General features: G+C 46.7%; 9 protein-coding genes across 9 annotated transcripts; 4 read left to right on the plus strand and 5 right to left on the minus strand.

The window, feature by feature from the left end:
• Positions 1-3,059: 3,059 nt before the first annotated feature.
• On the plus strand, positions 3,060-4,368 carry F4807DRAFT_469623 (uncharacterized protein; the record flags this gene model as incomplete). The annotated part of the gene is made up of 3 exons (XM_048002729.1): positions 3,060-3,155; positions 3,245-3,452; positions 3,573-4,368. 3 exons carry the CDS (start codon positions 3,060-3,062, stop codon positions 4,187-4,189), a joined length of 921 nt encoding a protein of 306 aa, XP_047858351.1. The 3' UTR covers positions 4,190-4,368.
• A 2,207-nt stretch (positions 4,369-6,575) lies between these two features.
• On the plus strand, positions 6,576-7,579 carry F4807DRAFT_409315 (acyl-CoA N-acyltransferase). The gene has a single exon (XM_047996523.1). The coding sequence runs from the start codon at positions 6,744-6,746 to the stop codon at positions 7,332-7,334; it is 591 nt and encodes a 196-aa protein (XP_047858352.1). The 5' UTR covers positions 6,576-6,743; the 3' UTR covers positions 7,335-7,579.
• A 74-nt stretch (positions 7,580-7,653) lies between these two features.
• F4807DRAFT_202195 (heterokaryon incompatibility protein-domain-containing protein) lies at positions 7,654-9,730 on the plus strand. The gene has a single exon (XM_047993816.1). The coding sequence runs from the start codon at positions 7,778-7,780 to the stop codon at positions 9,602-9,604; it is 1,827 nt and encodes a 608-aa protein (XP_047858353.1). The 5' UTR covers positions 7,654-7,777; the 3' UTR covers positions 9,605-9,730.
• Positions 9,730-11,001, minus strand: F4807DRAFT_202207 (GLEYA domain-containing protein). The gene has a single exon (XM_047993817.1). The coding sequence runs from the start codon at positions 10,573-10,575 to the stop codon at positions 9,856-9,858; it is 720 nt and encodes a 239-aa protein (XP_047858354.1). The 5' UTR covers positions 10,576-11,001; the 3' UTR covers positions 9,730-9,855.
• Positions 11,002-11,825: 824 nt separating this feature from the next.
• F4807DRAFT_456383 (uncharacterized protein) lies at positions 11,826-12,326 on the plus strand (the record flags this gene model as incomplete). Its single annotated transcript, XM_048000871.1, has 1 exon — positions 11,826-12,326. The coding sequence occupies one exon, from the start codon at positions 11,826-11,828 to the stop codon at positions 12,324-12,326; it is 501 nt and encodes a 166-aa protein (XP_047858355.1).
• Positions 12,327-12,374: 48 nt separating this feature from the next.
• On the minus strand, positions 12,375-15,679 carry F4807DRAFT_202217 (glycoside hydrolase family 2 protein). Its single transcript, XM_047993818.1, has 2 exons — positions 13,634-15,679; positions 12,375-13,551 (listed from the first exon to the last, which is right to left on the minus strand). Exons 1-2 carry the CDS (start codon positions 15,161-15,163, stop codon positions 12,424-12,426), a joined length of 2,658 nt encoding a protein of 885 aa, XP_047858356.1. The 5' UTR covers positions 15,164-15,679; the 3' UTR covers positions 12,375-12,423.
• Positions 15,680-16,195: 516 nt separating this feature from the next.
• On the minus strand, positions 16,196-19,535 carry F4807DRAFT_456385 (HET-domain-containing protein; the record flags this gene model as incomplete). The annotated part of the gene is made up of 2 exons (XM_048000872.1): positions 16,196-16,415; positions 17,290-19,535. 2 exons carry the CDS (start codon positions 19,533-19,535, stop codon positions 16,196-16,198), a joined length of 2,466 nt encoding a protein of 821 aa, XP_047858357.1.
• A 472-nt stretch (positions 19,536-20,007) lies between these two features.
• F4807DRAFT_469625 (uncharacterized protein) lies at positions 20,008-21,196 on the minus strand (the record flags this gene model as incomplete). Its single annotated transcript, XM_048002730.1, has 2 exons — positions 20,008-20,705; positions 21,047-21,196. 2 exons carry the CDS (start codon positions 21,194-21,196, stop codon positions 20,373-20,375), a joined length of 483 nt encoding a protein of 160 aa, XP_047858358.1. The 3' UTR covers positions 20,008-20,372.
• A 713-nt stretch (positions 21,197-21,909) lies between these two features.
• F4807DRAFT_202252 (uncharacterized protein) lies at positions 21,910-22,555 on the minus strand. The gene has a single exon (XM_047993819.1). The coding sequence runs from the start codon at positions 22,373-22,375 to the stop codon at positions 21,986-21,988; it is 390 nt and encodes a 129-aa protein (XP_047858359.1). The 5' UTR covers positions 22,376-22,555; the 3' UTR covers positions 21,910-21,985.
• Positions 22,556-22,931: the final 376 nt, after the last annotated feature.

Raw genomic sequence — 22,931 nt, forward strand, 5'->3', positions numbered from 1 at the left:
GGTTCTCATTCGCATCCATCAATCTATTATATATAAAATGCTAGGTCTGCTGCATTTGTCATCTCACGGCGATAATCATAGTTATTCGCAAGGTACCAAACACTGCTCATATATCCGTTTCTTAACAATTATGTGGTCATACTTGACAACAGTAGCATTCCGAAGCTACCTAAATGTCACATACCTACATGTAGGTAGTTCCGAGACATTCGGCTTTGGGACTACAGTTAGCAAGTTCAATATAGCTGAATAATATTGAACTTCACCTCGGTACGACTATAAACGACATATAAGCTCGCATTGCTTCTGATATCCCAGTAGTAGCAACTCATCATAATTACGTTTCTTGCTTTAGTGGTTTGAGGAGTTTTTGTTTCTGAACACCCTTGGTAATCAGCCAGGAAAATCCAGCATAGGAATGGATAGGTTAGTTAAGTAATAACAAGAGCATTTGACGGACAAGGTGTAACCCTGTCATTTGATTTTCTTTTGTGATTTGACATAATCGTATCTATAGTTGGTAGCATTTGAAACTTATTTTTTTGTCTTTCCGATTATGAGGCATGTACATGATTTTTGTAAACGAGAGTACCTAACAACCAACTCCCCACAAACCAACATATCCAAGACATTCCGGCACATTTCTCTAAAACTTTAGCATAGGATCTGATTATCTAGCGGTCATTGATCCTAGTGATAGATGTTCATGTCCAGCTCTGATGTTCTATGAAGTGGTTGGGCGAAAATAACGAAATGAATCTGATCTCTTCTAGAAACTTAGGGTTTTTTGCATTCTTCGCTACCTCGGTACCTAAGTAATCTGGCCAGTTGCAAGCACCGTATTTTAATTATAGATCAGCCTCGGATGAATTAAACAGCATCCATATTGTCGCTGCTGAATACCTACTCTCCCAATCCCCCGAGTATTATAATCAGGGTATATATCGTGCTAACCCTATCCATATCTACATGTATCCACACATTATTATACACAGAGTACCTATTTAATTTTCCTTATATCATGATTGAATATATGGGAGACATATGTAGCTATTAGCAGGGTTATCTGGAAGAGCTCAACTGCCCCTGAAACTGTTTCAACCGGACCTAGGACACCGAGCACATGGTAATGGATTTTTTTTCCATCTGCCTTTTTTAATAGAATCTAACAACAATTTAGCGATGGAGTCTCTTGTATGCTCGAGTATGGGTATATGACGTCCCAGACATTTACGTTAATCCGAGTAGTAGGCACAGGTCCTTGCTCAGGGCCCTTTTCATACGATTCAGATATATCCTTGTACTATCATAAGTCGTTATTTTTGCATCCTTACAGCGGAGGTATACGTTAGTAGAACCAAAGACAAATATATTTCACGTATACCTATGCCTGACGCAAATCGTTTGTTGAAGATTATCAACTTCCCCTCCAGACAATGAGCTCTACCCCACACCCTCACGAGCCGCTATGTATGTACCCTTATTATTGCATCCAAATAATATGAGTGCCGCTGCTAGCTGGGAATACATAAGTTGGTAGTTGTTTATGGAAAAATATAGACTCATAGAGCTGCCCTAGCTTTGTTCACTCCAACAATATCACATACAGTTTTACCTTCTTGGGCTACATAATCCCCGGACAAGTGTTGCAACAATGCTTGGAAGTGTAACTAGCTGTATGTAGGTACTTCAATGAGTCAACCGTCTTCAAAGGATAACAATGTTACACCTAGTATGGGTACCTGCTTGAGATTTTCTGCATGACGCAAACCGCCTCGTACCTACTCTAGTTCTTGTCTTTCTTTATTAAGTTCGGCGCTAGGTTCGGCACGGCATGCTAAAGATCTGGAGCTTACAGTTTGTGATAAACTTCAAGTTGAGGCCATTCACAGCTGGGCAGGTACGAACTAGTCGATCCTTGAACACAACATGGAAGCTTAGCATTGAGCACAAATGATTCTTTGTGATATGGGGACTCTGAACATCATGTCGGGCTTGGATCTGCCATAACTCTATTCTTAACCCCTGACGTATATTCCTCACAATATGGGATGTTGCGACATAAATGGTCCCTATTCCAATATTTCCTAGGTATCTATTATAATTATGCCCTGGAAAGTACCTGTGATACATGTTCTGCCTACCCAATAGGTACTTCTAGAGATAGGAAGTAGCGATTCTTATATCGGGTATTGGGCCCACTACATTATGCAAGAACACCCTCAACTGACTCAGAAGTGTCAAGCAGGGGCAGGATCGAGTTAGGACGATGCTGCCTACCTGTAATGTCCCGATATATAAGCGTTTTTTTTGCGAGAAATAACGACGCTTATTGGATGGCCTTTGAAAATACCATGTCGTCTCTTGCCGTTGATTGTTCCTGACGCACTTGCTTTCCTTACTACCCTTCCACAGCATAAAACTTGGCTCCCATCCATTTCTAAATTTCTCCAAAACATTATCATTCTCACACAAACTTGGGATCGTCCTGATCTATGTGCAGTTTGACTGGGCGGACTTCTCTCTTTCATCCCTTGCAAGTAGTCTCGAGCGTTCTATTGCCTATCTAGCCAGGCTTGCCTAGAGATTCTAGGTGATCTATTGCTATCCCAACTATCCCTAAGTTCGACTCGGCATTCACAGCATGTCAAAGCAAACCACTCTCTTCTGTAGCTCTTGCGAGCATCAAGTGTATAAAATGGCACGTCTTCTGGAGTTCTCTTTGGTTTATATCCATCATTACACGGTCATCAGCTTTTTCAACTATTGCGCAACTCGTTGATGCCATTTACTTGAGCTTCTAGCGCTGCGAGAAGTTCACAGCGCGTTCTTACTCTTCATTCATACCCTTGACTCGCATGATCAGGTTGACTACTCGATCTTCAGCTTGCCCTTTTCATTTGCCTGACTGTTATTCAACTGGCCAGCCACGAAGCTCGTTAATTAATCTGGGTTCGTTCTTGCCCTAGATCAGCTAAACAGCCAGGCCTTCTGCTTATCCCACTTGACATCTCTACCTTCTTCTTATCGCCGACACTACCCCTTATCGGCAAAAGAAGATGTCGGCCAACCAGCAACTCCAGCCTGCGACCAGGCTGTCGACCTTTCCCCGATTTAGCTCTCTACCTACCGAGCTCCAACTGGACATCTGGGAGGTAAGATCACTCTGTTGGATAGCAGCGGACTTCTTTGTCAAACTACCTAGACGTACATGAAAGACATGCTGATCTGTCGACAACAATAGAAGGCAATGCCTGAACCCCAGGCTGGGTACATTCTTCTCTCCGGTTCCGTTCAAATCCTCCAGGCGCCGCCAGCAATAGCACACGTGTGTAAAGCGTCTCGCGACATCGCTCTGAAGTCGGGAAGAGTGTATGAACTTGAGGATGGGAGGAGGACTTGGTTCAACAAGGAGACTGACTTCTTCCTTTGGGGCGGCCACAACCTTGGTTGTAAGTTCATTCCTACGATCTGGATCCATCTTGGAGCATTTCTGCCTTCATGCTTGAAGTGATTTTCTAGTCTATTCCCGACAATTGCTAGACAACGGCAACTGACATTAATGGTGACAGTGGGAGAGCTTGCGCCAGCCATCCAAAACATCGTAATTCCCCGCCACATGCTCGACGACTTTTCCGAGGCTTGCGAAGCTTTCGAGATGCTCCTCACCGATTCCGAATTAAGCGGTCTCCGAAACATCTTTGTGAACTTGGAGGACAAATTCACCCTTGTCAATGAGCAGTGGGATCCTCAAGTCAACTCCGAGTTGTTCCAGTCCGAATCCAACACAGCCATCGTTCCAGATCTCAACCTATATAACGACAGCATGGATCGTATTGATCGTATCGCCTCCATGCTCCCACAAAGTGTTGCTAATTACTGGAGGCAGCATAACGAGATCGCCTTCAATGATAATGACGATCATTGGTGGGTCGTGCTCGGTGGACAGGTCATGTTCGCATACCTTTCAACCGTAGCTCGGCTATGCGTGGAAATCAGCGACGAAGAGTATGACGAATTCGAGGCTGGAACCTTGATGCACCCAAGTGGCGACATCTCATGGTGGGACTTCTTGTTTGAAAGGGCTCCCAATGTCTTGCCGACTCAACTCTTCGCGAGAATCACGGAACGCGAGAGAGTTGGTGGATTCATTGAGGAGGGAGATGACTTGTTATCAGGCATGCTTTAGAGAGTGAAGCAAAATATCCATCGTACAGAGAGTGTGTTTATCTAGGGGTCCTCGATACCTTTATTCAAGGAGCGTACCTAACGGGCAAGCGGGGTTTGCTGCAACGGTTGCAAATACGTCTCAACGCCTGGAATTTTTTGAAGGCTTGAAATCAATTCTACGGTTTCCTTATATTCAATGGTTGTAGGAGTGTAACAGTTATTTATCAAGCAAGCGTAAAATTGATTTCAAGCCTTCAAAGAATTTCAGGCGTTGAGACGTAGTTGCAACCGTTGAGCCATGGTTGCAACCGTTGAATTGTAATAAAAATTATCTATCTACTTAGAAAAAAGTAGGTAAATACTCGCTTGGTCCAGGATTCGAACCTAAGGGACTTTAGTAATAAGTTAGCTCACTGTTTTCAACTTAGATATATCGATTGAGGTATACTGACCTGATTTTACCTGATTGAACGCGACTGGATTGCTGACCTTGGACCTGATTGATTCAATTAGCTTTTGATGCGTGGTTCAAAGATACTGGTAGGTGTTTACTTACTTAACGCTATTAGATCGTTGTTGACGGGCTGGCTGATTTAATTAGCTTGACTTGTTGATGCGACAGGATTGATAAACTTACTTAGTATCTGACGTGATTAAAATATCGACCTAGATGAAGCTGATTAGCTTGGCCTAATGCGACGGGATTAGACCTACCTGTTGTGTGTTGTGTGTGTGTGTGTGTGTGTGGTGTTTTGTATGTTGTAGGTGGGATGTTTTGTTTGTTTACTTGTACGTGGGAATAAAAACTTTTAAGTTTTGCGGTGGGCGGTAGGTAGGCAACGAGAAGTGGGTACCGGTTTTTGAGATTTTGTTGTAACGGTAGTGGTGGTAGCAACTCTAAAGCCTATAATTACTGCGTTGAGGCTATCGTCAGCGTTGTTGTCGAAATCTGTTGAGATTACCACAACGGTTGCAAGATCTTTGTATGGTGGCTAAACGTTTGCGGGGTAGGTGTAACGAATGCAAGGTGATTAAAGTGGTGATAATTTATATAAGTATGGAGCAAAAGGACTTGTAATCGTTGTAAGGGTGGGAATAGTTGCAATTATCTCAATGGTTTTAGACCTTTATACGCGTTGCCATTACAGCCTTGTACCCCTTCACCTAATTTACGTGGAAAGGTACTTCTAAGAGCAGCAACGGTTATTGTGATCCAAACTGTTTATAATCCAACAACGTTTAAGCCCCTATTACAACCGTTGCAGCTACCCCCCCTTTCCCGGTACGGTATGTATTCGCGGTCAATTGTTTGATGGTTTGTACTGTTTATCTAGCGGTATTATTAATAAAATCCCCAAAAAACGTGTATACCAAGATCTTTCCGTAGTTTGCAAACTCACAATCATAGTACTATGGATATCCAGAGATGAGTAGGTGGAAGTTGTATATATAGGTAGATACTACTTTAAGACACCAAACACATACCAGATACCCCTTAGACTGGCATGCAACACTACCACGCATGTAGAACAGTGCTTTAACAGTCGATACCATAGAAAATAATTATGAATAGCTTTTTATATATATCGGCTAATTACGCGCGCTTAATTTGGACTTGTCTTGTAAAGCCCCAGATATCTTTACTATCCATACTTACATAGTAGGTATTAGATGGTGACACGGGTTTATGTTCTGTCAGTATTTCCTAATTGGGCTCGTAAGGCCAATTGCTGGAGATACGATTGGACAATGAAATTCGCCACACTCTCATGTGCGACATAAATCTGTTGCGGGCCGAACCGAGCCCCTATCCCCCTGAGATATCCAAGGAACAATGGGGTTCTTTACCCCCATTATACCTAGTGATGATTAGAAGTTTTCGAGATATTACCGCAATGATGTCAACTTGATAATAATCGTAGAAGAGGCTGATGTGGCAGAACCGGAAACTTCCGATGCACTCAGCCCCTATAACTCAGCTGAAGCCGGAAGATTACTTGTAGGCACCATATTATATAGCGGCGTCTTCTATCCGCTGTAACGGTAATAAAATTCACAATACAAGCAATTTCTATCATAATAGCCAATGATTACGTAAACTACATGTTCTAATACTTTGCGTAACATATGTATGGTATGCTATAAGTCGTTATACCATGCCTGACATTGAATTATGAAAAGTTTCATGTTTGTTGTTCCAGGGGCTTCTATGTAAGGTCATCTTTCTAAGGAGGTTGACGGCAGAAGGTAGCGCCGAGAAAGCGGCTGTGTTGACAAGCCGCAGGGCGCGCAGGGGTAAGCAATGAGCATTACAACTAAGATTAACATTTAGAGGCAGAGAAAGGAGTCACTAAAGACGCCGAAAATCGGGCTAGTTCAAACCTTAGAGACATACTAATGAGTTAGTCAATTTAATATCCAAAGTTCTATAAAATCCTTGGGATCTTTTTCAGAAGCTTAATCCAACCAAATGAGATATCGAAATAGTCAATCAGTTAGTCAACGCTACTCCTTTTCGTTGTGTATCCATATATTACTAGTCACGGCTTTCATCACCAACGCAGAGCAACACGATGGCAGCAAAAGTTGCTTCTCCTCCCACAAATCCTAGTGCACCGCATAGACTGGCGCACGATGTGACCATAGGTGAAGCTTTAGTATCGGAAGCAGCAGCAATTGCTCTGATCGGAGCCACCACTTTCGCAGCAACCTTCGGGTACTCAGTACCGGACAATGACCTAGCAGACTTCTTAGCAGCAACGTACTCGGAAAAGGCCATCGAGGCAGAGATATCGAGTGCACAAGAAAACAACGTCACCACCTTCGTGGCTCGTAGCAAAACGGGCGTCGTGCTGGGTTTCGTGCAGCTCGTCCGTGAGCTCACAGATCCGTGCTTGGAGGGCGAGCCCTCTTCGCACGCGGAGTTGAGGAGGCTCTACGTCGACGTCTCCACACAGGGCTTGGGGGTGGGCAGCAAGCTCATCGCAGCCGTCGAAGAAAAGGCCAAAGCGGAGGGGTTCAAGCAGCTGTGGTTGACCGTCTGGGAGGACAACGTCAGGTCCCGCCAACTTTACGAGAAGCTGAGTTATGTGAAGAAGGGCGAAACGGACTTTGCTACTGGTGCGTGCATACAGACGGATTGGGTGCTCTCGAAAAACTTGTGATGTTTTTCTTTCCCGTCATTTATTCGGAGTCTGGGGTTTGGGTTTAGGGGAGGGTTTTGGTAGAGGGGCGCTGTGTTACAAGCTATGTCGGCATTTATTAGCGGATGTTAGGGTGGTGTATTCCAGTACACATCAATTAGCACGGTGAGCGTTTGCGCATTAGACGGGCTGGAGCCAATAGAGATGGATAGAAAGGTTTCAGCTTTGCACAATTGGCACATTGTACAGCAGACATAGTTGATTATCACGTGAATTTCCTTTGATGACACAGGGACCAAGCGCCTATTTCCCCACCCGCTTTTTTGTTCCCCAGCATCATTTTCATGCGACATCACAAGTTCATCAATAACCGGCTGATGAGAACCTAGCCAACGAATATCAGAAAAGACGACTTGCTTAGGACCTGTTTCGAATTTTGAGCTTACATAAGGCAGCGATCCAAGATGTCGTTAACGCGCTCAGCTGATGGCCTGGCAGATGCTTCAGGTGAAGCGGTTCCTTGGCTTGAGGAAACAGGATCATACTTCGAGTATGACCCTTTGAAAGACGACCAGATAAGGTTTCTAGAACTTGAACCAGGTCTTTCTCCAGACCCGATAAGGTGTCGCCTCTTCCATTTGAAGCGCTATGAGAAACATACATATGAAGTTCTCTCTTGCGATTGGCGCAGATTGGCAAAGCCTAAAGTGCCAATATCCTTGAATGGACACACCTTTGACGTCCCGCCTGAGGTTTGGGCGGCATTACATCGAATCAGATCGGAAACCCGATCGAGATTCCTCTGGACAGATTCTATCTGCATCAACCAGAGATTCGACAGTGAAAACCGACGTGCTAACAATGCAGAAAGGAATGGCCAGCTCTCCCATTTACCTGATATCTACCAGAATGCAACCCGCCTTCTTGTCTGGCTTGGGGGTGCCGAGGACAATTCTCATCTTGTATTTGAATTTCTTGATAGATGTCGCAATCATTCTCACATCAATTGGTGTCATTACTCTGGCGAAACGAAAGATGCCTTTTACAAGCTTTCGAAGAGATCTTGGTTCTATAGAGCATTGTCTGCTCAAGAGCTTTCATTGAGCGAGGAGGCAACTATCTTGTGCGGTCGCCATCGATGTGAATGGTTGGACTTGATGAAATGTTCTAGCTTCCCATCGACAAGCGATTATTATCACCCGTTAGGAGGTCCAGATGGGCGAACCCACTTGCATCACCTTGACACAATCTCCCGCGCCTACCGCGTACGACTGAGGAACCTATTCTGCCTGAATAGACATTGCCAAGCTGAGGATCCTAGGGACAAGATATTTGGAGCCTTGATGATGAATACTAACATCCATTTTGACATTACCATCGATTATAAACAAGACATTCCCCAACTATTTCAGAAATTCACTCGAAAGCTTATCGAATCAAGTCGGGACCTCGACGTCCTTCATTGGTTAGGGCCAAACAACTGTGTCGATGGTCTTCCGTCTTGGGTCCCAGATTATAACGTTGTCAACCCGACAGGAACTCTTCCTAGAGTATTCGGGATGTCTGCAACGTATTCTATTCATTACCCACTCACACTAATCCCAGGGTTTGAGTTCCGAGATGGAAACATATTAATGCTTAACGGGCGATTCGTCGAGAAAGTTACGCAAGCGGCTGAAGAATTGGAAGCGCAAGATACGACTGTTCCAGGAAGCAAGGAGTTCAGCTCCGTCGTGAGTGGATGGGAAAACCTGGCTTCAAGCTTAAACAATAAGAGGTTCCCGCAAACAATTATTGACGCTTTCTCCGATACACTCATTGGGAATGATGACGCCGATTTGCTAGTTGAAAATGACAATCCTCCATTGGTCAGAAAGATGAGAGCATTGTCTTCTTCAGTGGCTACTAAGTTCAACGTGTGGTATAAGCACATACAGGAACATCAAATTGGTAAAGTATGCGCCAAGGGCAGCAATTTCAGCAAAGGCCAACAGCAGCGCTGGAGAGAATCCTTAGATGCCGATTCGATGTGGTATTCTCGCCGTATGGAGATGACCTGTTACGGCCGCAAGTTTTTCATCACTGACAAGGGATCGATGGGCTTAGCACCACCGCGCACGAGGGAGAGCGATGATATCGTATTTTTCCCAGGTGGAAAATATCCCTTCATTTTGAGGGCAAGAGATAACGGCACCCACGAGCTGATCGGAGACTGCTTTCTCTATGACCTAGACGTTTTTGCACTATTTCGGGACAAGGCGGTCAGCACACAGCAGTTTCTCCTAACTTGATATTCATCGTAACGATCTGAAAGTTCTATGAGATTAAATTATGAGCACTATAATGTGAAGGCAGTAGTAAGTTACTGTTGGTAAGTAGAAGTGAATTTCCCCGATAGCATTGCAAACAAGTATCATCTTTCCTAGATGAGGACCCCCCTCCCCGGGGACTAACTATCGCATTATGAACCCTTTTTCTCACCACCTAGGATCTTCATCCCTGAAAGCAGAACCCTTGCTATTTACCCTTTCCCCAACGGCATTTACGTCTCTGCCCCAAAAGCGGGGAACTTCGGCGCCGAAATCTGGAAGTCGTAGGAGTAGCGGACAATATAATCGCTGTCTCGGCCACTCTGATGAACGATAACACCACTGGGACTGGTGATGGTCAGATTAAATGAACCGCCGTTCTGGCCATTAGCGAAAACGAAGCGCAGAGGATTGAAGCTTCCGATTCCAAGATCCTTACTAAAGCTCGCAGAGCCAAAGTGCGTGTCTCCCTGGAAGGTCCACACGGCTTTCGCGTCCCTATTCTCGTCCGTCCACCCGGAGTACGCGGTCTCCCCGACCCAGGCAAACACTACATCGTCCACGAACGAGATGTCGAACTGATACGTGCCCGCCTCGCAGGCGTACAGGTACGCGTGGTGGTTGATAGCGAAGTATGTTGCGTTGAGCTCTTGAGTTGAGCCGTAGAAGGTCGTTACATCCGGGCTCGCGGCTGTGTAGCCGAGATGCCCGCCAATCGAGGCCGTTACGCCGGTGTACTCCGGCTGCTTCGTCTTGTATACATCTGCGCTGAAGCCGGGATACCCCTCGCCGTTGTTGTGCAGCGGGTTGCTGTAGTAGGCCCAGTCCCAGCCGGCGTTGTCGCAGTGAACTGGCTTGGGACAGCTGGGGCAGTAAGTCACGGGAGGGATGGTGGCAGTGCTCAGGGGCACGGAAGCCAGGAAGAGAGTGAGCGCTTGGAGGTAGGACTTCATGGTTAGGATTAGAGGATGGTGGAAATAAATGATTCTTGGAATTGTCTTGTTGAGATGGGAGATGCTCGTGAAGAGTGATGGTGAGATACGATACGATATGGGATTGCTGCTCGTTTATATAGTTGAAGTGGTCGCTGCAAACCACTTGTTCAACCCATCCATCTTCCCTTCTCACAGTATCCTATCGGATGCTTGATGATCTTTTAGCTCTATATCGATGCAAAGACGCGCGCAAGGGAGCGACGGCATTGTGGGTGTGCTTGAGGTAGGTAATTACCACGGTTCGTGGGCCCGAAGTGAGATCTGCATCAATATTAAAATGCTCCGAACGTGAGTATACTCGAATTGGAGTATTCAGCTCAGTCCTACTTGAGTCCTACCTCGCTATTTGGACGAAAAGCCTCACGATACCCTATTATATATGAGTAGAAACTCAAGTCATTAGCCTTGGCGCGTGAATCTACTAACACTTTATTCACGCCAGCTTTAAAATTGACTGCTGGTTGACAGAAAGCGTATTTCAGCTCATCAGAGTCACGTACACCTCTTTTGAAAAGAAGGCGTAATTGTTGCAGCTGTGATGTGAAGCAATTGCCATTCTAGGCGATCTCACAGGTCAGCTGGAGCACTATCACCAATGGTGATGCAGATAAGTCCTGGTTCAGCGCAATATTATATGTGCCAATACCTTTATTCTAATGTAATTGCTACTAGCTTGAGATTGAGTACCTAATTTCAAGGGCTTCCATCATAAATGTGCTTAATACATAGGTTGCTAAATACCCATCCTTCCACCATTCATGTTAGGCTCACATTCGATAGTATTCTCTTTCCGTCGAGCAAACAAGGTAACTCTTTTCTTCTTAGAACGAGGTGGATTCAGTTCTCTATCTTGTGACATATCTAGCAGTAACGTCGAACAGAACTGTTTTCCTCACATAGGTACTCATACAACCACCATGCTCCTAGGAAACGCCATGATTATATCAGCTATACTGCTTATGTCAAGTTACTGAGTCCAAGCCGGGGTTAGGGTTAGAATTAGTAATCGAAGCAGATTAGGTAAGGCGATATGACTTAGTAATATCTTAGTGATCTGCTTTATGCATTTAAGAGCATATTATCTAATGCGCGTGTTACCATACATGTCCTAGGTATTAGTATCGGATTAGTGATTTCGTCGCTCCAGCTACATGCACCCTCATTCTTTCCTCCCAAGATCACCTCCATAAATGGATGAGATCCAAACAATGGACACTCTAGAGAGTCCAAAAACAAGTGATGTTGTACATTATCACATATATGTTGCCTCAGATGAGCCGGCCTCGATTCCTGTGAATAAGGATGTCGCTTCTCATTCTAATGCCCAAGAGCGACCACACCATCAGTCCCATCCAGACACAGCAGCAGGTAGCACGACGTACGGCAAGTCGACGAGAACTACATTCTCTGACCTCCCTGCCGAGCTGCGGGAAATGATTTGGGAATACGCGCTGCCAGACTCGAGAGTGTTCAACGCGTTGGTGTACGCCTCTGCGGGGTTGAAGATGCAGCTATTAGAGCGCAGTAGCCTACGAATGCCGATTGCCCACGTCTGCTTTGAGTCACGTCAGGTTGTCCTGAAAGCTGGGTACAGGTTGGCCTTTCGCGATGAAGATGAGCCTGACGATCCCGGCGTGTTTTTCCACCCTCATAGGGATGTTATTGAGAGGACACTCTGGGGACCCGGTGATTTCTGGGGTTTGAAGTGACTTGAGACAGCAACAAATGAATGGAGAATACATTTATTACTAAGCACGGTCACGCTCATATCCCATTCCATATCCCAGCAGATTGTAGGATTATTAATTACAAAAATACCTCCGCCTTACGAACATTTTTACCGACGACTTGTACAGAAACACCGCCTTCACCTTCTACCTGCAGCTCTAGTTTCTCATTAGGCCATAGAGTAACGTAATTATCCGACCAAAATACAGGCAACACATCATTCCCTTCTCCGTCTACGAGGTTAAGCGTGACGAAGAATGCGGGAACATTGGAGTGGTTCTCAACCACAACCACTTGTCCTGCTTTCGAATTGTCTCTCTTCGCGGGCGCCGCAAGCGTTACTGAGACATCAGCAGTCGGCAAACTGTTTAACGCTGTGAAATTGGCATACTGCGTCACCGGTGTGTAGAACCAGTCCGAGTTGTCCCAATCCAGGGTATCAATCGTCTTAGCAAGCCAATAGACGTTACGACTTATAACAGCAGCTTCGCCATCAGACAAGATGAGCCTCAGGAACACGACATCCGTGATCGCCGCGAGAGCATCAGACAGATCCAGGATTTCTTTGCTGGTGTTTGGTTCGGTCTGGATAACTTTCTGGGTCTTGTAAACTTCTTTACCGTTCTTGTCAATGACCTGGACTGCTACTGTCCTCGGTCCATCTTGGTCTAGAGAGCGGTTGATCAAGTATACCAGCTTCCCATTATAGTCATATGCGGCATGCTCTTTTCTTGCACCGACCTTGGCCCCGAAGTAGGATCCAGCGGGGTGTAGATAATAATCGAACAAGTTCCAGTGCAAGCTCGGCCAGGCGTTATTCAGCATCCAATATATCAGGCCTGTCGCAGGCCTTTCAGCATTCCATAAAGCGGCAAACCCTTCGAATTGAGACCTCGTCGCTTCATAGTCGAGGATTTGCGCTTTGAGCAGGTAGTCCTCCAACGAAGAAGGTGCACCGAGACGATTCCATAGGGCATCGTTATAGATTTTCCGATCGTAGAAGGATGACACGCTCGTCGACATATGGTAAAGGCCCTTATTCGGATTCTTCCAAAGATCTTCTAGATCAGAATCCGACAGAAACTTTTTTAGGCTACCAATTTCCGGCGTTCCAACACCAGCACCGAGCTCAGAGCCGAATCCGAAAGCAGCACCTAGACGATCTTCCGCCGGATCGACATCGTACCAGTAATTTGGCGGTACCCACTGCAACAATGCAAATCAGTGTTAGGTGATATCTCAGGGGCAATAAGTCAGTTCACAAGGGAGTGATCACCGCATCACATACATCGTATGGTCCTGCCATCTTTAACCCCGACGGCCCTAAAATCTTAGGGTATCCTCTCTCCGATGCTGATGCGACGATGGGCATCTGCCAGTCTGCTGCCTGAAGCGAATAATAATACATCTCCGCCGCTTTATCGTCCGGCCAGTAGTCACTCCCAACCAGATATCCCAATATGCTCGGATGGCCCTGTTGCATGAGAGCTTCGTGGGACATGCTCTTGTTCGCTATGATGTAATCGGCTTCCGTCCACTCTGACTTGACGGCCAAATCTTCGTTATACTTCCAGGCCTCCCATTTATCACAGCATTCCCAGCCTGGTAAGACCATTATCCCCAAACGGTCCGCGACTTCATAGAGTTCCGGGTGTTCATTCTTACCCTCCAGCCTAACGGTATTGTGGCCTAGATCGAGCATCAACTTGGCTTGTGAAGCAAACTTAGCACTATCCCAGCGCAGAAATATATCTGCCGAGTAACCTGCGCCGACAACCTGGAATGGATAGCCATTGACATAGAACACAGTGTCGTTGTTGGCGTTGAGCTCCGCCGTTACCTTGCGGATACCGAAAGTTCTCTCTATCTTGTCAGAAATGGTTTCATCGGCCGTCGCGGACAGTTGGCCTGTGTAAAGTGGTTGGTCGCCCCATTGCTTAGGCCACCATATCGCAGGCTCGTTAATCGCTGTCTCCAAGACTGCTTCAATGGATTGCTTCGGGGGCACCGTAAGGGTCTGGTTCATCTCGTAGCTTTGGCTAGCCCCTCCCTCTGGGGAGATGCTCCCTACTAACAGAACATCGTACTCGCGATCCTCTAAGTTCGTGACAGTCGTTTTCAATGTCACGAGAGCACTAGAATGCCCAATTGGCAAATTGGCTTGTGTGCTCACCCGCAGAGGTCCCAAAGCGATTGGGCCCGTCTGCTTTACCTCTACATCTCGCCACACCCCGGTGCCGTTATCTGGTGGATATGGATTCCAATCTACGAACCCAAGAGCGAAGTTGTAGTTGTAGTCGGTGGGATGAACTTGAATTGCTACCGCATTCGATTCCTTCACTTTGTCGGTAATTTCGAAAGTATTACCGACATAGGCACCCGCCTGCAACTCGCTCGCCACGACCTCCTGGCCATTGACATAAATATCGCCGCTGGAGCTGATTCCATGAGTTCGGATATGGTAATGTTGGCCAGGTTCAGGGGTAAGGGCGAATTCTTTCCGATATATCCAAGGCACCCCAAATTGGCTCAAGTTGAAGCTCTTTAGAGCGTTAGAGAAGAATAGCCCGTCCTCGCGGTACACGCCAGCTTTTATTAAGCAACCCATGAGGGTGCAGCGAGAACTGTCGACCGCATGCCATGTCTTCGTATCGACGCCCGGCTGCGATAATGCTTCGAGATCTGTGCCGACTTTCTCGGTCGATTGAATGTCCCACGATGGTATGACGGTGACTTCACCCGGTTCAGAAAGCAGTGCTGCAGCAGCAAATGTGTCGGTGCCGAGACCGAGCCCCAACAATAGCTGGCGAATATGCATCGCGTCTAGATGTGCTCAGAAGGAGTTCGTAAAATCAAAGACATCTTGGAGGTAAGGGCATCCAAAGGGTATATAAATTAACCACTAAATATCGAATGAACTTGTCGGTAGTGCTCCTATCGTACCTACCATCTGCTGGCGACATCCTGCAGCTCGCCGGGCCTAATAAGGCAAGTCAAGCTCCGCGAGACTTTTCTTTCGGTACTTCCCCGCAGTCGATCTATCGATCCGACCAGAGAAACAGTGCTTTCAATTCATGGTGGCGGCTGAGTTCTAGATTGACCGACTAAATTGGTCCCTTACAGCAGACTAGGCCTGTGCCTTAATTGCCAATTTGCAAATACACTGCGGTTCGGTTAAAGTAAAGACGGCGCAGTGCCGGAAAGCTTAGCTACGGCTGTTAGTCATGCCAATTCCTTGGAAAACGACTTTGCCCTTAACGTCATCTTTTCCGGCGTCGAGGGCAGGCGTGTCGGAAAATTGAACCAATCTCGCTTGATTAATATATGCAAAAAAGCCACATGCTACGTTGCTTGTGAGAAAAGGCACCTAGGCACGCAAGGTGATACCTTCTTGGGTACCGTGTTTCTGCGCACGGCTACACCATCACTTGATCTATCCCGAAAGAATATAATACAAGATCTAGATCTAATCATGTTCATTGAAATACATGGATATGAGAATCCCTTAACCGAGGGGCTGTTTGGGCTAAATACTTCATAAATGCTTCGGTTCTACTCAACAGTGTTCTCCTTGTCTTACGAGTAACATAACTTCAACTTTGAAGTTTTGGTCGGATGCCTAAGCCAAATGCATGAGGCCTTTTCAGCTAGACATGGTTGCTAATATCACATAGAACATAGCGACAATATTGTTGGTGATACACCCTTTTTATTTTGTAAAATGCATTTCCCAAATGGTTTATATGGTGAGTTCTCTTAGTCAAACATCAGTCTTCTTGATCGCTCAGTCCGGTCGATCGCCTTCCCCATCCTGCCTATCAGCAATCATTTCCCCCTAGGATCTCTTTTCTCATTTATTCTTCCGGAGCTCTGCTAATTCGGTCCGTAGCGCACGCTTCTTCTTAACCAGCTTAGAGATCTCTTCTCTAATTTTTCGAAGTTGTTCCTCTACGTCCGTGTATCTCAACTCTTCATAATTGGGCGGGTGCTCCAAGATATTCTTTCGCTCCAGTAGAGCCTCAAGATTCTTTGACGTAGACTCTAGGCGAGCATTGACCTGCGCTTCCCGGCTACGAGGCATGTTTGCGGTCGAATTGTGATTGAGGAAGATCTAGTCTAAGTTGATTGTTGATGGTTGAGTTGCGAGTTCTTGCTGATGTGATCTTGATCTCTTGGAGAGTTTTTGTAGGTATTGCGCGATTGTTGAGAAGCACCTGTAGATCCAAGCAAACATGAAACGCTGAAAGGGACTTTGTTATATATTGTTAGATTGAGAGAAAGAACAATAGCAAATATCTAAAGAATCAGTGCACAATCAAAGGGATTGTTCGAGTCGTAACGCGCAAGCACATCAAAACTTCTGGTGAGGCATGATTTATCCCGTAAGTCTCAATAGCTATTAGCTAAACGTTACTCGAGCTGTGAACTATCACGACAACCCTGAATCACTTGGCCATATCTCGAATATTAGTAGAAGCTCAGCTCATAGAGATAGAATTCACTTATAAGTCCTTACAAGTACGTCGCGTTGGTATAAACCCCTTTTGGAGTCATGATAGCCGGCAACAGCTTCTTATTAAGAGACTTCTACAAAAGCCGTGAAGATACATATAAATTAATTCCCTAAATCACCCGGTAACTATACCTCTGTAAACTCAAGTGCATCCATGGGAATAAAGTAGAGCTTGATTTAAATGCCTATATAAAAGAACTTATGCGGAACCTCCTAAGTGTACACGTATATATGAATGGAATGCTCGCTGTAGTAATGCAAAGGGGGGTCACGTGATCAAGCCCCCTATTCCCCCTTTTAAAAGGGGGCCACCCACATAACTATACCTCCACCAACCCACCTTCTCTTAACAAATACATATATCCTCCATACTACAAATCCCCTTCTCCAGCCGCTGATGCACCTCCCCTCCCGTAACCCACTGCACGTACGCCTCGCCGACGACCGAATACCGCCCCTCGGACTCCGGCCTCAGCACGAGCGGCGCATCGCACCCGACCAGCACGGCGATCACGTCGCCGGCCCGCGTCGCGGCAGGCACAAGGCCCATGTACCCGCTCCGCGTAGTCACGAGGCGCCGCCAGGCCAGCATCCGCATGGCGGCGGCCATCACGTCGTGGTGTCCGGGCGTGAGCCGCGCGAGCTTAGGCGCGGTGCTCGCGCCGGCGCGGACGCGCTTGTCTAAAGCCCCCTTCGGCTCGCGGATCAGCGTGTCGATGGTCCATGCGTCCCATAGCCGCAGCGACCGGTTGCGGTAGTAGAAGTCTTTCACCCCGAATACGTTCGTCGTGTCCACGCCCATGATGCCCGTCTGCCAGAGCCGCGGGAGGAGGAGCAGGCTAGGGTCAGAGCCTGCTGGATCGTTGCCGGTGAAGAGACGTGCGAGCGCTTCGCGCGTCTGGGTTCGTGTGCCGTAGGGGCTGGGCGGAGGGGAGGACGAGGAAAGGGGGTACGTTTTCGAGGATTCGGTTGCGTGGCAGGCGCTTAGGCTTGTGATTTCTTCGAATATTACGCCTTGGGCCGTAAGGAGCCGGTCGTCTGTTATCCGGGGCGGCGCGGATGAAGGGAGGGATGGGGATGTGAGGGGCGAGAGCGCGCTGGACCGGTTGTCGAAGGGTTGCGCCGGGTTGCGCGGGCACGACCAGCAGATTACCCAGGAGGGCAGGCCGTGCTCGCAGCCGCGGTGGATGGTGCGGTGGCCGTGGACTAATCTGGGCTTGCGCGGGCGCGAGAAGTGCGTCGATTTTAGGTATTGCGTTCCGATGGGCGGTACGGGGCTGTTCACGAGTCGTAGGCCGTTTAGGTTGCCGCTTGAGAGGAGGCGCGCTGAGAACATGGTGAAGGTTTGGGCTGCGGTGAGATTATAGTCGGGGTTAATTTTGACGAGTCGCGCGAGATGGGGCAGGCCGAGGATGCCGTAGACGCGGTCCCTTTCGTCGGTGGCCTTGGCTTCGCGACTCAGGAGTAGGGCGTCGTATACGCCTCTATTCGTTGTCGCCAGGTTCGTGTCCAAGGCTTGCAGAATCGCCATCGCGACCGGTCTTTCCCATAGCTTCTCTGAGATCTCGTAGGTGTCTTCCGTGATATTCCATTTCCGTCCAAGCGTACTGTTGCCCCTGGCAGACATAATGATGTATTGGCCAAGTGCGTCGCCATCTCCTTTCATAACCTGTAGAGACTTGAAAATATCCCTAATCAGGATAGAACTGCCGCCACAAAGTACGGGCGAGTTTGTGGATCCCAGGACAACTTCTTGGATAATCCAGAGCCTACGCCAGTATGGCCTGGAAAGTAAGTGATGGATAGCGTTGAGCACGCCTTTGCGTATTAGCAGGGACCTGTGTTCGTGCTTCCATTGCATATAGGGCAATCGGACGATGTAGAATTCGACCCTTTTGTAAAGTTTGGACAGTACATCGCCTCGTTCCGACTCAACACTCATGTATCGGAGTGCCAGCATCGCTAAATCGCTACGATGAGCCTCAGGACCGAGCCATATAACAACATGCCATGCCGTATGGTAGATTTCCTTCATCCGCCCGACCTGAACCCCGCGTTCATCCATATCTTCTTGGTTGATACATAGCGCGTCGACCCACACGTAGAAGCCCTGCTGTATCCGCATATGGTTTCGCAACTCTCTTAAAGCCGACTCCAGACTGGCTGTCACGGACATAGGCACGCCATTGACATATATGTCCTTCCTAATAGATTGGTCTCCCCAGACATAGGATAAAGCGACAAAATCACCCCAGGTGTACCGCCAAGGCAGGTCCGCCTCCGGATCCTTGCTCGGGTCCCACGCTGGTGCCCTGTGCTGAGATTTGGCTTTTGCCTTGAGAAAGTTGGGTCTCTCGAAGTATGGTGTTTCTGGAAGGCGAGCGAACGGGATCATGCGTTCCGCTAACCCTGCTTCAAAAAGCGCGCCGTAGTTCACCGGCTGCGACGTGCCGGACTCGTTGTCAACGGCATTGGCTACCGTCACGGGCCAGACGCCATCAGAGCCCTTGAGCGCAGTCTTGCTGCTGTCAACCCGATGCGAGTCATCGAGTGAAACATGTACGAGCTTGCAGTGTACAGGTCCTGTCGCGTGGACCGGATCATCGACCTGCGTGAGCAGTTGGATGACTCGAATATCGTCGTTGAGAAGCGGGCTGTACTGTAATTTCTGTGCCATTTTCCCTCAAGAGTTGTGAGAGTTAAGAACTTGTAGGAAACATGATACGCGACCACGATCGAGACGGTTCGCGGATATAAAAGTGTCTGTCATGAAAGTGTTTCGTAATCCTTTCCAAATCGGGTCGACAATGTTGAATCCATCCATACGACCCTGGCCAGGGATGATCTTCAGCTATTCAGCTCTCGCATGGTACCCTGGCTTGGGGCCCGTAGTTTCACTTGACTTAACTAGTTATAGCATAGACGCATCTTCCGTATAATATGTCATGCCGGTGCTCATTGCTCAAAGACGTTTGAAGCTCCGGGTATATATGGGCCTCGGCCGAAATTGGCACCCCAGATACTGAATTAGAAGTTATTCGTAGGCTGTGTATATCGACCCACAACACTAGATCGTTAAAAGGACAGAACCCATTCAATTGTTTTCTTTACGTATCATGCCACTATTATTATCACATCATCCAGAATTCCACAGAAACCCTTTTCGTAATAAGTTTGCTTATTTTGAGCTCATATTCTAACCCGATTTCATGACACCGTCAACCTATCAAGCATACAAGTATCCAAGATCTAACTATGATTACATACGTAGCAAGTATTAGACAACTTATAAGCGCCGCGCATATTCTGAATTTCCGATACAATTGAACGACACTAACGCTGTATAGGAGCCTACAGACTTGAGTTCATCGTGACTAGATACCTTACATTTTCCACAGCAAATAACCCTTGAATATCAGAAAGCCATTCATCTCCAAATGAGAAGCCAGCAAGGAGAGTCCGTGCAACATGTGTCGTGAAAAAGAATTATCCATAATAGGGCTCCCCCTTTTCTTTAGGTGTCGGCAGGAACAAATAGGAGGCCACCAACTGACTTCCAGCCTTTCTTCACAACACCGATGAAGGCGAGAAGAGACCACTCTAGATCAGGATCTGACTCGTTCCATAGGTTGGCGCCGTTCTCCACCATTGTAACATGCGCCTGGACTATGTCTGCAAGACATGTGAATCCGTGTCCCATCCTCTTGTTGACCGATTCCCACGTGCATGCATCAACGACCTCCTCGAGCTGTACTTTGGATATGCCAATTAGTCGATATGATGCGAACGACGCCTCATCCCCATTAATGCGCGCATATTTCCCACTCAGGCGCCGTGAAGGGGAAATCTATATACGTGTTAGCTTAGTGTAGATGGTCATAGTCAACAATAGTACACTTACTTCGAATGATCTTCGAGCCGCGGTCCCTCGTTTTCTAGCATCTTTCCAACACAAATTCCATCTTCTTAAACCCAATAGTAGCTCAAAGTTGGCGTCAAAACATCTTCAGCTTTCAGAAAATATTCCGAGGTTGGGACTATAGGCGACGAGTATCGTTACCATTCAGCCACAACGTGCTCGTTAAATCGATAAGGATGGCTCTCATATGATACATCACGAGTGAAGATCCTCTTTCTCATTGCCCCGAGATTCATTCCTTTCCACCTCTCATAGGTAGTCTCTTCTACCTGCGGGCCGCTTTCTATGTCCGGCTCTTCATAGCCATGTTGGCAACGGGTCCGTTTCGCCTTCAATATTTTCTTCGTGATTTCGAACAGGATGTAAAAGGGGCTCGAGACAAGCAACGCCAAGGAAGCCGCTAGCCATATGACCGCCATGACTACCTTGTATCCAGGGATCGAAGTTTCTTTCAAAAATCTGCTGCGCAGGATGATTTTGGTCAAAAAGTATGATTTTATCAGCGTGGCGAGCAAATAGATGCCAATTAGTATATTGCACCAGGTTGGTAACGTTGATATGGATTTCATGGTGGCAGCGCGTGTCAATTGGAGCGATAGCGTCGTTGTTGTGTTGTAACTTTCGGTTCAATGTCTGGTTGTTGTAGTATTATATAACAGTTCAAGATCTGGTGAAAGACGATTAATGGAATTTATTTACTCTCCTGGAGAAAGATACGGCCCCTATTTATAATCTCTCCATGGTATTGAGTTTGTGTATAAACATTGTGGCACCACCTTATAAACTACATACGTTATTCTAACTTTGAGGTATATTGCCACGAAATACTTTAGTGAATAAAGGTAAACATTGATTCCTATCACCTTGGATTGAATCTCAAAAGATGGCCATCCTAGTAATGAAATTGCCAATAAACGCCCGATTGTGCCGATATACAAGTCTAACGTTAAGTGAAAGCAAACGTAACTATATTTTCCCTCGACAATGGAGGCTACCTCTGGCCGAACGAGAAAGCTCGAATGCTAGATACATTTATTATATGGAGAAAGTTTGTTGATGGCCATAGTGAAATACCTCCATACCTGATTCGCGCCCTTTAGCCACTTTCCCAACTTTATCCCCCCCTTTTTTACCCCTTTTCATACACATCGCCAAGATATTTCACCCTCGGTTCTTGTGCTGAAGGTATAGTGTCGCCTAGGGGATTCCTAGCAGGAAGGTGTTTGTTTCTGACAATATATATATTCGTATCCTTGATATATTGCCACCGAAGCTCGATTTCTATGTTGCGTGGTTCTGGCGTTGTCCTTCGTCTCGTCAATATCTTCGAAAAGCCATTGAAGTATGTGTACAGGTATGTAAATTGACCCCATCAACCAAATTGCGAACCAGAGTATCCCGATATGCAAGGGCCAGAGTATACGCTTCCTCGGGAGTGGAAGTTTATGAAAATATAAGTCCGTGGGACCCAACGGCTTGTCGTTCAAGGCATTATGACTCGAGATTATTATGGCATGTATAGCCGCACCTATTGCCAACATAATCTCGAAGATTATGAAGGATAGACGAAAGAGGCTTAGCAATATTTCCAAGAGCATGGTTGAGATATTGACGGAAATTCCCGTTTCAATCTTGTACCTCCTTCTATGTAAGTGCTCAGGTATTCCGAGAGAAGAAATCAATTCGCAGATATTTCTCACAAGAGAGTTACGATATTCTGGTTCGGGTTTAATTGATATGCATGAACGACTTTGGCGATATTTGGCTCGACTTGATATCGTGTGTCCCTGTTGAAAAGTAGGCGAAGTTCTCGATCTTTAGACACTGCTTGAAGAAAAAGGGTATCCTTAATGCCTAGGTACCTAAAAAGAAAATAGGAACCGTGCCCAGAACAAGGAAACTTTCACTTGGTCATTTTAAAACAATTGTGCGTTTGTCTCCGCTCAGCTTCTAGATTTATGATCCGATCTTTGGATGATTCTAGTCAACTTTCAGGTGGTGTAGCACCATCGAAGTTCGTCTTGAAACATATTGAATCCCTCCATCTTCGACTATTCTACCTCATAGCTAAGTGCTTTCGTAGATATTCTCACCAGGCAGAGGAAGGGAACTGAATGGTGGTTCATAGGAGCTAAGGCAAAAGTTGCATCTAGA

Source organism: Annulohypoxylon truncatum, assembly GCF_022578515.1.
Source record: "Annulohypoxylon truncatum strain CBS 140777 unplaced genomic scaffold F4807scaffold_3, whole genome shotgun sequence".
Lineage (NCBI taxonomy): Eukaryota > Fungi > Ascomycota > Sordariomycetes > Xylariales > Hypoxylaceae > Annulohypoxylon > Annulohypoxylon truncatum.